Below are 13,749 nucleotides of genomic sequence, written 5' to 3'. Positions count from 1 at the left end.
AGGCTGAAGATTTGTGTTTTAGCCTCTGTGCAAGAACTTTAGTTCCCTTTGCTTGGTGATTAGAGTCCCAGGGACTCTAATCTTTCAAATAAAAGTAAGCAGGCATTTGTTTATTATATGTTCTGCAGGCCCATTCATGCCCAAGTTCTAGTCCTATGGAAGAAGCTGTAAACCTTTGACTTAATTAGGTAAAGGGAGATAATCTTGTAAATAGTTTTCCTCCTAGCTGCTTTTCCAGGGGGCCTTTTTTTTTTTTTTTTTTTTTTTTTAAATATATTTTATTGATTTTGTACAGAGAGGAAGGGAGAGAGATAGAAAGCTAGAAACATTGATGAGAGAGAGTCATCGATCAGCTGCCTCTTGCACACCCCCTACTGGGGATATGCCCGCAACCAAGGTACATGCCCTTGACCGGAATCGAACCCGGGACCCTTCAGTCCCCAAGCCGACGCTCTATCCATTGAGCCAAACTGGTCTCGGCCCAGGGGGCCTTTTTATTCAGTACTATAAAAAGTTTATATTTTGGTTCTAGGTAGTTAACGAGTAAATTTGAATAAGGCCTATGCCTAAGAATAATTACTTACTAATACAGAATTTCAGGCCAACATTTTCTTTCTAAAAAAACACACAATAAAAAGAAATAAAATATTAATGCATATTACACATAGATGAATATTGAAAACATTAAGTGAAAGAAGCCAGTCACAAAAGATCACATATTATTCTATTTATGTGAAACAGACAAGCAAGTCTCTAGATACGGAAAGTAGATTAGTGGTTGCCAGGGACTGGGGATTGGGGAATGATAGGGAGTGACTGCTAATGGGCATGGGTTTGGGGACAGGATAGGAGTGCTGAAAATGTTCTAAAATTAGACTGTGGTGATATCATACAACTTTGTGAATATACTAAAAACTATTGAGCCCTGGCCGGTATGGCTCGATTGGTTTGGAGCATTGTCCCGCCCACTAAAAGGCAGTGGGTTTGATTCCCAGTTGGACACGTACCCAGGTTGAGGGTTTAATACCTTGTCAGGGCATGTGTGGAAGGCAACCAATCAATGTTTCTCTCACATTAGTGTTTCTCTCTCTCCCTTTCAAATCAATTAAAAAATAAAAAGTAAATAAAAACCATTGAATTATACACCTTAAGTGGGTAAACGTGTTAATTATATCTCAATAAAGCTGTTTTAAAAATGGTAAATGCATATGGAATTTCGTTAGACATTGCCAAATTCTACTTTCAAAGTGTTGTATCAACTTGTCTTCCTAGCAGCAATGTATAAAATTACATAATTTTGCCAACAGAATAATGTGTCATATTATTAATGTGTCATACATTTTAATTTTCACCAGTCTGATAGATGTGAGAAATGATATATTGTTTTTTGAAAATTTGTATTTTCTAAGAGCGAATTTGAACTATTTATATGTTTAAGGGCCCTTTTTGTATCTGTTTTTGTGAATTGTATATTTTCCTTGAGGTTTTTGGTTCTTTATTCCTCTATTTCAAGCGTTCTTTTTTAAAAAAAAAAATATATACATTTTATTGAATTTTTTTTTTTTTTTTTTTTTTTTTTTACAGAAAGGAAGGGAGAGGGATAGAGTTAGAGAGAGTAACATCGATCAGCTGCTTCCTGCACACTCCCCCCCGCCACCCCCCCCCCCCCCCCCCCACTGGGGATGTGCCCGCAACCAAGGTACATGCTCTTGACCAGAATCGAACCTGGGACCTTTCAGGCTGCAGGCTGATGCTCTATCCATTGAGCCAAACCAGTTTTGGCAAGCATTCTTTATATATTAGTAATATTAGTCCTTTGTGATGTAGCATCCTATTTCTAATATCATAGATTGAGTGTTCCTTGTTTTTGCACTTTAAGTACATATAAACTTTTTGATGAGAATGTGGTCTGTACTCTAGGGGCCTGACATTCTATCTCAGACTACCCTGATAATTGCAGTAGATGGACTGGAAAGGGGCAAGATTAGAGGCTAAGAGACAAATTCTGAAGCTCTGCCAGCAATATAGAGAAGTGACATTTCATATCCTCAACTAGGGTAGAGGATATGAAAATATAGAGAAGGGGTCAAGAGTGAGAGTATGATGGTGTTGACGGAGAAAGGAGTCATGGGTCTCTGTTTTGTAGGAAATGTGGGTTGGTGTTGGGGTAACTTACTGAGCTAAGCACCATAGGAGAGGTAATATTTTTGTGAAGGTAGCCAAGAAAAGAAAAAAAAAGTTTAGTTTGGGACATATTCTCCTCCCACACGTTTCCCCATACCATTTAATGGTGCTGTGATGTATTTTTGGATTCATTCTTCATTCTCTCACAACGCATATCCCATTTGCTAGCAAATTTTTCCACTTTACTTTCAAAATATATCTAAAAGCTGACCACTTTTTATTCTCTCCAAACCCTACCACTTGTTCTAGCCACTCATTTCTTACCCAGTTATAGTAGCTTTTTAACTGATCTCCCTGCTTCTGCCCTTGCCCTCTGTCTGTTCTTAACCAGCATCTGAATGATCCTTATAATAATCAGGCCATCCTTCTCCTGGAGTAAAAGAGGCCTTACAGAAGGCCTTTATGGCCCTTACTTTCTGTCATCATCTTCTGTTCTTTCTCTCTCTTGCTCACTTCACTCTAGCCATATTGGCCTCCTTGCTGATCCTTGAATTAGTCAGGTGTACTCCCTGTTGCAGATCTTGAAGTTCATCTTTCCTTTGAAGAAGGAAGGCTCTTTCCCAGTCATAGCTTACTCCTTTTGGGTCTTTAGTCATATGTCAGTTCTTTAGTGAATCTTTCTCTGGCCATTCAATTTGAAATTGCAGTCCTCTTCCCTGCAAATATTTTCTCCCTTTGGTTCATTTGTCTCCTTAGCTTTCATCACCATCTACATATGTGCTATTCATATTTTTATTTATTTTAAATATATATATATGTACATACATATATATTTTACACACACAATTAATTTCAGAGAGGAAAGGGGAGGAAGAGAGAAATAGAAGCATCAGTGATGAGAACCATTGATCTTCTGCCTCCTGCACACCCCCTACTGGGGATTGAGCCTGCAACTGGGACCTGTGCCCTGACTTGGAATTGAACTTCGACCTCCAGGTTCATGGGTTGACACTCAACCACTGAGCCACACTGATTGGGCTATTTTCTTTATTTTCATCTCTCCCAACTGGAATTTAAGATTCATAAGTACAGGGACTTTTGCTTTATTCATTGCTGTATCTCTAGCACCCAACACTGTGCTAACATATAATAGACCAGAAGCCCAGTGCATGAAATTCGTGCATGGATGGAATCCCTAGGCCTGGCTGGCAATCAGGGCCTATCTGAGCTGTTTCGCCCCATCCTGATTGGAGCCGGGCTGGCCGGGGCCTGCCAGTCTGGGGGAGGGTCGGAGGAGGGATCATGGGAGGTTTGCTGGCTGGGGGGAAGGACCAAGGGAGGTAGTCTGGCCATGGGAGGTTGGCTGTGGGAGCTCACTGACCACCAGGGGTCAGCTCCTGCACTGAGCATCTGCCCCCTGTAGTCAGTGTGCATCATAGCAACTGGTTGTTCTGGTCGTTTGGTCATAATAGTTGCTTAGGCTTTTATATATATAGTAGAGGCATGGTGCACGAATACTTGCATGTGTGGGGTCTCTAGGCCTGGCCATTGATCGGGGCCAATCAGAGCTGTCTCACCCAGTCTCAATCTGGGCCATAGGGACTGGCCAGCTAGGGGGAGGGGTCGTGGGGGGGTTGGCCAGCTGTGGGAGGGCACTGACCACCAGGGGGCAGCTCCTGCATTGAGCATCTGCCCCCTGGTGGTCAGTGAGTGTCATAGGCACTGATCATCCGATTATTCGGTCACTTAGGCTTTTATATATGTATATATAGATAGGTAGATAGATAGATAGATAGATAGATAGATACAGTTAACCCTTTGCACTCCGCTGTCCCCTCTCGGGACATCGGAATTCTAGCATATCACTCGGATGTCCCCTCTCAGGGGACATTGCAGTTTATTAGTGATTATGGGGAATTGAGTTAATTCAACGCATGTTTCCGCCGTTAGCGTCGAGTAGCTGGTAGCCAATGTCCAAAATGGTTCGGAGTGCAAAGGGTTAATATTTGTTGATTTACTGGATTAATTAATAGTATGCCTCAGATATCCTGGAACAGATGTGTATAATTTATTATATACCCTATTTCATTTCATAAAGAATTAGAGGTAAGAAAGTATCTAGTAAACTAGAGCCCATGAAATGATTTATTTAGACTGGAAGAGAGATTGTCATGAAGCCATGCCAATACATGAGGTAGCTTAGAGTGTAGAACCAGAAGAGGACTAGGGATGGGATCCTGGAAATAACTCCATGTTAGTGTTGACCAGAGTAGCACTGTCTTTGAACTTAGCAAAGTGGGGACCCTGTTTGGGCCTGTGCTTTGGAGTTCCTCATCTGGCCTTCCTCCAGCTATGCCCCTCCTGATGAAATTAGGATTTGGGGAAGAACTGAACTAGTCCATCTGTATCTTTTTCTGGTCAAGTTCTGAGTATTTGTACCCATACCCATGTGGCCCTTCACCGGCCTCTTTTCTGATCCTCTCCTCTCTTGACTATACAGCCTAAAGGATGGCCAAAGGGTATCAATTTGCAGGCATGTGGCCAGAGCTTGGGATGCTCCATGTATGTATATGAGGCTTCTTGTATTATGGAGTGGAGCCAAAGTTGGGAAGATATAAAGAGACAGGCTGCAGGCCAGGTGTGTGTGTGTGTGTGTTGGGGAGGAGGGGTATGTTTCACCCATGTCCCATAGAACTTGAGGGAGTCTGAAAAGTTAAAATCAGAACTTAGCCTTTTAGATTGTTATAAAAGTATGTATGGCAAGATGGCAAGATAGAATAATAATTTGGTAGCTTGTTAACTTGATTTATAACTTTTAAAATATCTACTTTATCTAGTATATGGATTTCCATTGTAGCCTTGTTCCAACTTCCTTGAAAATTAGGGGTGAGTCTGTAAGAAGAAATTGAAAAGGAGAAGCTAGAGAGAGAGAAATAAATTCTGAATAGAGTTTCAAGGAGGATATGAGCAACAGTGAAGACAGAAATGTGTCTTGGATTGAATAAACAGAATTTAGTAAAACTTTCAGTTGGTGGTAATTGATGACAAACTTCCATAAAAGGTGGAGTACCTGAGAAATTAGAAGTGGAGACAGAATATAGAAGACTTTTCTTCTAGAACATTATCCAAGAAAGGGATCAGAGCAGAAGCTGGAGGAGAATGCAGGATCACGGAGGAGGTCTGCTCCATGTTTAAGACGAGAGTCTTGTAAATGTTTAGACATTGAGGGAGAGGACCCGGTATTAAAACAGATAAGGCTAGGAAAGAAAAGGAAATAATTGATGGAGCAAGGGCTAAGCTCCAGGGAATAGGTCAGTGGATTAGCTTTTGAAAGGAGGAGGGCTTGAGGGGAGGGTTGGGATGTTTGGATGTGTCTGGAATGTACATTTGGAGGGTGAGAGTGCTGGAGGAAGGTGACTTAATAGGCAATAATATATCATCAACATTGCTTTATAGTAGTTTTTTGGGTTAGTTTTTAAAAACCTGGGGATCAGAGATTATATCCTGCAGCCACTTGAAATATAAGCCCTAATATGGGGCATAGACTGTATATGTTGAATCTGTCCTTACTTAGTAATTGTTATTTAGTAGTGACTTGCAATTTTAAGTTTGGTAAAAACCTCATTTCTCAATACTCTAGAAAGGATTTATTATTATATGTATCATAAGGCTTTGGAGATGGTTTGTAATAAGTACATACTGTCTGAATTATACTTAATTTGGGAAAAATATTTTTAACAGAATTATATTAATACTGTCTCTCCCTTCCCTCCCCCCCACTATTAGTTCCAGAGAACTGCTGGTTTATGTTTTAGCTCTTGCCAAGTTGTGAAAATAGTGAAGGATGCTTAGACTACCTAACATTCAAATTGTAAGTAAAATTTATTTATGTTGTTATTATCTATATGTTTAGAAAACAGAAACTGAAAATAGTCATTACTTTAAATGATAATGGTGAGCTTCAGTGTGTGGGGCTATGGATTTTTATTTCTTTTATTAAGATACAAATAATTCGTTTCTGTTGATAAGATAAAAAAGGAGATAGTAGTACTGAATGGTCTTAAATAATGAGGTGACATTTTTGTCTCTCCCCCTCCCCCAGATATTTCTTTTGCTTGTAGGAGTTTATGGAAATAGTTCATTATTTCCACATTTCTATGGTACCAGTAAACTTAAATAGAGGATATAATGTTAATGGAATGATTTATTAGAAATTTGTTTTCTCTTTATAGTTTTTGCTGCATTTTTTAATTTTTATATGATAAAATCCTATAATCTCTGTAATTTCTCTATGAAAAATTTAACATTCACAAAATCAAATAAAGTGTAACTTTTTAGGAATAATCTAATGCATAAGTCTAGATGGTGTACATACTGAAATTCATTCCTACTGAGGAAAACTGAATTATGTTTACTTGAAACTATTTGCTGTATTGCATATTGAACCAATAGCAAAAAAATTACTGAGGAAAGAATAATAAAGTAATATTTAAGGTATTCCAAGTGATTTCACTAGTTTATTTTCAAACTACTCTCTTAGAAAGTACAAGCTACTCAAATTAATCTGTTTTGTAGTTCTTGTAAAGTATTCAAAATGTGACCACAAATTAGATTGCTGCCATAGTAAAAGACAGTTCTAATTATTCAGATAAATAACCTAAATGAGCCAAAGAAGAACAGTAAAATATTTACAAACCAATAAATCTTTTGATTTTGTCATATAGGCAAATCATTTTAGAAGTTGTCTCGATCCAGCACATTTCATGTCTTCATGCATAAAAGATTTTTAAAATATCTATGAAAACATTTCAGAAATAAGAGAACACTTTCATAAAGATAGAAAGTTAGAACATTTTATCTCTTAGAATATAAATATCATGTCATGAATGTTCAGTAGCTTGGTAAGAACTTAATTTCAGTGAACTTAGCAATGCTAAAAAGTAGAATGCTCATTACTGCCCTCTTTTGACACAGGGCTGTATAAGCATATCTCCTTTTAATTTATACAAATGTTAAAAATTAGATTGCAAAATAGGTTGTGCTTTATATCTTTCCTATAAATTTTTAATAACTTTTCAAAATTCTTCCTCTTTTTAGGCTCTCTGGTTAATCATCTTTAGAAGACTGGATTTCTGGACATCATCTCCATTCTTCTATTGACTTTTAAGATATGATAATGCAAACCTTTAACACTGGCAATCATCCATGAACCTTTAATTGCACTGGTTAATAGTGTTTCAAGCTTCCTCAGGGAATATACAATGACATCAGCTGTGGTTGACAGTGGAGGAGGTTCTGTTTTGGAGCTTTCCAGCAGTGGAATAGAGAATCAAGAGGTTAGGCATCCAATGTATTATGTTACTGTTTTGTTCATAGATTTCAATGCGTAATCTTAGTTTTGAAATTAATGAGAAACAGGTTTTTGAGAATAGAAATGTATGATTGAAATTGTACATGTACACATCATGTGTCTTTATATAATTTAAGCAATAGAAGGTTGACGGAATGTACTGCTGGACTCACCTGAATTGTTGGAACATGCATGTGTTGGAATGAAGTGGGAGAAAAAAATTGAAAGAGAGAATACTGTAGTATTAGTTGAGAGAGATTTAAAAATTTATTGTTTTGTATTATAGAGTCTATAGGTATATACTATACCTAAATTAAATTAATCTTAAATTATAATTTTGTATCTCCTTTAGTTGTCATCTTTGGTGTTGTCATTTTTTTGTTATATCTAATTCAGTGTGAGGATCCATTATATTTTAATCTAATATATATATATACATCTATATGTGTGTATTTAAGACTTTAGATAATTTGTAAATCAGTAAAGAAATTTAGGTTTTGAAATTTTATACATGTAGAATTTTTTACATTATTTATTAGCATTTTTGGTTATTTTCATGTTATTGATGGCATTAAGTAATCAGAGATGGGAATAGAAAAATATAGTACCAGAAATACAAGAACTTCCAGGCCTGGCTTCTGTTCCCACCAATGGGAAGGAGCTAAATTAAAATAGAATAATGAGGTGAAATGGACACTAATGGATAAATATTTGGTCAGACATGAGGTGGGAAAATGGAGAGTTTACTACTATGTTTAGAAAATTTTTTCTCTCTATAGTCTTTGAAAGATACTGCTGTTATTGGTACTCAGTACTAGCATAGTGGTATAGTGACATGACTTAGAAACAAGTTAGGGCATCAGGCTGTGTGTTCTGCAATCTGGGGTCTTTTTCTTGCTTGCCTGGTGTCTTGCTTGGTGTCTGTCAATCTTCTAAGATAGCAGTGGGAAGGAGATAAAGCGAAGCTTACTATTTTTCCTTGGTTCTCAATGGACTTGGTAACTCAGATGCTCCTGTCGTATAAGAATCTAAAAGTTGCCAAAGCCGGTTTGGCTCAGTGGTAGAGCGTCGTCGGTCTGCAGACTGAAAGGTCCCAGGTTCGATTCCGGTCAAGGGCATGTACATTGGTTGTGGGCACATCCTTGGTGTGGGGTGTGTAGGAGGCAGCTGGTCGATGTTTCTCTCTCATCGACGTTTCTAGCTCTCTATCTCTCTCCCTTCCTCTCTGTAAAAAAAAAAAAAAAAAAAAAAGAATCTAAAACTAGTTCAGAGTCCATTAAGGGAAGTCACAGCTATAGAACATACTTTATTCTTGTGATCAATGTTTACTTCTTCCTTGAAGATTTACTTTCTGTAGGATCACTTTCAGGGTTGATTCACCAGAGATCAGGGATCTGGGGGATTTCCATCCATATCACCCAAACCATTTATTGCTGCTGCTTTAAGAGCTTTCTTTTTGTATTATAGCGTTTCTTTGTTGGTATTTAACCGTATGAAGAGAGATGCTGACAATAATAGGCAGAATATATTTACCTTGTGCTGATTGGGTACCGTCACTGTGGAAAAGAATACAATAGTTTATTTCCATATGAATATAAGGAAGACTCATACTTTTCTTCCTTTACATGGAATCCCAGGTGATCTTGGCTTAGAGAACTAATTATAAGAGAGAATCTGGTAAATGTAGTAATTTTTACCAAGGTATTTTTGACTAATGGTTTATGTGGTAGCCTTACAGGGTGGTCACGAGCATATTAAGTAGTATTACACCAGAGTGGGGTAAACTGTTCTTAGGGAATGTTTTCTTCAACAAATACATATATTTTTTAATATATTTTTATTGATTTTGTACAGAGAGGAAGGGAGAGAGATAGAGAGTTAGAAACATCGATGAGAGAGAGTCATCGATCAGCTGCCTCTTGCACCCCCCCCCACTGGGGATATGCCCGCAACCAAGGTACATGCCCTTGACCGGAATCGAACCGGGGACCCTTCAGTCCCCAAGCCGACGCTCTATCCATTGAGCCAAACCGGTCTTGGCTCTTCAACAAATATTAATTGACCACTTACCTGTGTCAAGTAATTTTCTAGGCATTAGGGATAAAATACTTCAGAATGGCTATGAAAATAAATGAGGACTAGAGATGGATGGAGAGGTGGTAGAGTATATTTTAATTAGGGTGGTCAGGGAAGGCTTCTCTAAAGAGGTGGTATTTTAGTTAGAGTTAAATAAAGGGATTGAACAATACAAACATCTGGGGAAAGAGAATACCAGGAAGAAAGAAAAGCCATTAATATCTGGAAAATATTCTCATTTTACAAAGGGAGTTTTGGAGATAGTGACATTTGAAAGATAATTTTTTTTTTTTAGAAATATAATTTTATTGATTTCAGACAGGAAGGGAGAGGGAGAGAGAGAGAAACATCAATGATGTGAGTGAATCATTGATTGGCTGCCTCCTGCACGCCCCCTACTGGGGATGGAGCCCATAACCTGGGCATGTGCCCTTATCTGGAATTGAACCCTTGATGAGACCCTTCAGTCCGCAGGTCGATGCTCTATCCACTGAGCTAAACTGGCTAGGGCTGAAAGATACATTTTTATCTTACAAGCAATTTTTCAGGAATATATCTATAATATATACTAATATATAATATCCATACTGTAAAATGTAGGGTGGATGGAAAAAAATGACCTTCAAGATCCTATAATCATAACTCCAATCTGAAGAAAAAATAAATGTATAAAAAATGGTGGGTACTGTATTGATACCTGAAACTAATATAATATTGTATGTCAATTATAATTGAAAAATAAAGTTTAAAAAATAGTAGTTGGCCAAACAAAAGTAGTAGGTATTTGGAGAGTTATTAATACATGTTTAGGCCTTATTTTTATAACTTTCTTTTTTTTTTTTTAATATATTTTATTGATTTTTTACAGACAGGAAGGGAGAGAGAGAGAGAGCTAGAAACGTCGATGAGAGAGAAACATCGACCAGTTGCCTCTTGCACACCCCCTTCCGGGGATGTGCCCACAACCAACGTACATGCCCTGGACCGGAATTGAACCTGGGACCTTTCAGTCCGCAGACCAATGCTCTACCGCTGAGCCAAACTGGTTTCGGCTATAACTTAATTTCTTACTGTAAAAGTAATACATTTTATAAAATTAGGACAGTCCTGTTCTGACAAAGATACCACAAAAGTAAATTACCAATTTATGAGTGTAGATGTAAAAATCACAAAAAATAGTAATAAATATACAAAATGCAATTATATATTAAAAGTCTAGTTACCAAAGAGGATTTAGATATACAAGGATAACTCAGTATTAAGAAAACCATTACTGTATCTCTCTACTAATGTGACATGACATATGATATGTTAGTAGGAATAAAATACTTAATGAAATGGGATTTTATGAAATTCTATATACACTCCTGATAAAAACTTAATACTATAAGTATAGGTGTATACTTTCTTAACATTATAAAAAATAACTGTTACAAATCAACAGCCAGAATCCTGTTTAATGGTGAAGAACTAAATTATTTTCTTTAAAATTGGAAAGAAGATAAGTGTAGGTAGTATCATTACTATTATTTAATATTTTCCTGCAAGCAGGCAAAAAAGATATAAATATTATAAAGAAGACCAAATTATTATTTGTAGGGAATATGAATGGCTACCTGGGAAAACCAGAGGGAAACCATGGAAACCCATTAGAGCTAATAAAAGTTGGCAGATACAAAATTAACACAAAAATATTTAGCTTACTTTTGTAAGGACTATAATTAGTTATAAAAGATCATGGACAATATGATCCCTTTCAGAAAATTAACCAAAAATAGCCGAAACGGGTTTGGCTCAGTGGTAGAGCGTCTGTCTGTGGACTGAGAGGTCCCAGGTTCGATTCCAGTCAAGGGCATGTACATTGGTTGCGGGCACATCCCCGGTGGGGGGTCTGCAGGAGGCAGCTGGTCGATGTTTCTCTCTCATCGACGTTTCTAGCTCTCTATCCCTCTCTCCTCTCTGTAAGAAATCAATAAAATATATTTAAAAAAAAAACACAAAATTAACCAAAAATATAAAATATTGAGGAACAAGTATAAAAAATATATGGGGTTTATTTGAGGAAAATTATTGATACTGAAGTACATGAAAGAAGACTTTAATAAGCAGCTATACTTTATACTGTTATAAGAGAGATGGGAGAGTCAGTGTTGAGGACATCCATTTCCTTCAATTAATTTGTATATTTAATACCATCTTCATCAAATGTTAGGGCAACTTTGGGGAAAGTTAATTATATCTAATGATTGCATGGGAGAGTGAACATGCAGAAATAGGTTTCACAGAAATATAGAATTAGTGCAGTGCGGGGGAGATTTAAATATAAATCTAAAAACAGTGAATATAAGGTCCAGTGGACATCTGGTTCCAAACAAACAGGATTGGGCTTTTTTTTTCCTCACCCAAGCAGTGAGGATATTTTTTTCATTATTTCTAGAGAGAATGGAAGGTGGGGGGGGGGGGGGGGGGGGGGGGGAGGGAGGGAGGGAGAGAGAGAGAGAGAGAGAGAGAGAGAGAGAGAGAGAGAGAGAGAGGGAGAAAGAGAAAGAGACAGCGACAGAGACAGCGACAGAGACATTAATGTGAGAGAGAGACATCAATTAGTTGCCTCCTGCATGCACCTTGACCCAGGTCAGGGTTGGAACCTGCAGCCCAGATATGTGCCCTTGACTGGGAATTGAACCTGCGACACTTGGGTGCGTGGGTTGACGCTTCAACCATTGAACCACACCAGCCAGGGTGGAATTGGGCATTTTTTCACTTTATATTGTGATGGAATAAGAGACTAGATTGTTCTTCTACCATAAACAACAAGGAAAATTAACAAAATATATGAAACCACTGTTTTTGAAACATTGGGTGCTATGGTCTGAATGTTTTATATCCTTCCAAAATTCATATGTTGAATCCTAATCTTGAATGGTGATAGTATTAGGAGGTAGGGCCTTTAGGCAATGATGAGGTCATGAGGGAGGAATCCTTATGAATGGGATTAGTTCTCTTAATAAAAGGCTCCAAAGAGATCTCTGCTTCTGCTGTGTAGGGAAATAATAATAACTCTGACCCAGAAGTGTCCCACTGGCACCCTGAACTTGGACTTTCAGCCTCCACATCTGTGAGCAATAAAGTCACCCAGTGTCTGGTGTTTTGTAATAGCAGTCTGAAAGAACTAAGACACTTAGAGCCCAGACAGCGCAGGCCTGCTTTCTGAGAGAAGAGAAGGTCCGATTGTACTGCCTTATTGCTTGGGGCACTTTCTGGACCACAGTGTAGGAGGAAGGATCCAAGCAGAGTGTGACAGTCTCACTGAATTGAAGAAACAAAATTCGGAATTTGGAGAGGCTAACACAACTAATTTCAGGGACAGAGTATCAGAGGAAGAATATCAGAACTCTGCCCTAGTCTTTAGCTGAGTGAAATGCCCAGGTGTAGTATGTAGTTCTGTGAAGCCAGGCAAAAAATGACCAGAACATGTGTAAATTCAATGAATTACTGAAAAATCTATAGCGTTCACTCAGTGGTGGGAGAAGCTAGAGTTTCAGTTAAAGGAGAGAGGAGAACCCAGGACATTCATGAGAGACTCTAGAAGTCATGCCTTATGGTCAGGCTACAGCAGCTCTACAACAAAGGGTACTCCAAACTTGCCCTAAAAAGTTTAAAAATAGGCCTGGAAAGCTGATCCATAAGTATCTGCCCTAGTAAATATTAAAATAAGACAACAAAAGTAGAACCCAACTTCGTAAAATCTGCATATTCAGCACCCACCCATGTTAAATGCAAAGGAGCTGGCATAAAATCTATAACTTGGAGAGAAAAAACTTAATGACAACAAACAAGATAGGGATGATGAAATTAACAGGTAAGACTTCAGAACAGCTATTTTAAATATGCTCAGGAAGTTAAAAGAAGTTTTTCAGATAGACACCTAGGAGAGGGATTGTTGGGTCAGATGGTAACTTTATTATAATTTTTTAAAGTACAATTTCTATTTATTTTCCCCCCAGAGAACTTTTCTTCACTCTTTAAAGATTTAGCTCCTTACATGGGCTTCGGTGGAGGTGGTGGGGCAGCACCCGCAAACCTAAATCGGGGTGGGGGTGTTCGGTCCTCCCGGGCTTCATGAGAACAATTTCTGACTACCTTGCTGTGAATGGCCCAGCTCACACAGTCATGCAGCTTCACATACAGCTTGGGAAACA

At 38.0% G+C, this 13,749-nt stretch overlaps 1 protein-coding gene across 6 annotated transcripts in view; it reads left to right on the top strand.

The window, feature by feature from the left end:
• The window catches only part of ELF2 (E74 like ETS transcription factor 2), a 94,874-nt gene that overhangs the window by 15,018 nt on the left and 66,107 nt on the right, over positions 1–13,749 (top strand). For 5 of the 6 annotated variants that reach the window (XM_045576412.1, XM_036424821.2, XM_036424820.2 and 2 more), the window contains exons 2-3: positions 5,911–5,995; positions 7,222–7,460. Coding sequence is in view for 5 of the 6 variants with exons in the window: in XM_036424821.2 (XP_036280714.1) it covers positions 7,386–7,460 (75 nt within the window). In the remaining variant the exon portion in view is untranslated. Of the gene's footprint in view, positions 1–128; positions 189–5,910; positions 5,996–7,221; positions 7,461–13,749 lie in introns of all 6 variants that reach the window. The other variant, XM_045576409.1, reaches the window with a different exon arrangement.

Source organism: Pipistrellus kuhlii, unplaced genomic scaffold (genome assembly GCF_014108245.1).
Source record: "Pipistrellus kuhlii isolate mPipKuh1 unplaced genomic scaffold, mPipKuh1.p scaffold_m20_p_8, whole genome shotgun sequence".
Taxonomy (NCBI): Eukaryota; Metazoa; Chordata; class Mammalia; order Chiroptera; family Vespertilionidae; genus Pipistrellus; species Pipistrellus kuhlii.
This window is presented reverse-complemented; position numbering and strand designations above follow the sequence as displayed.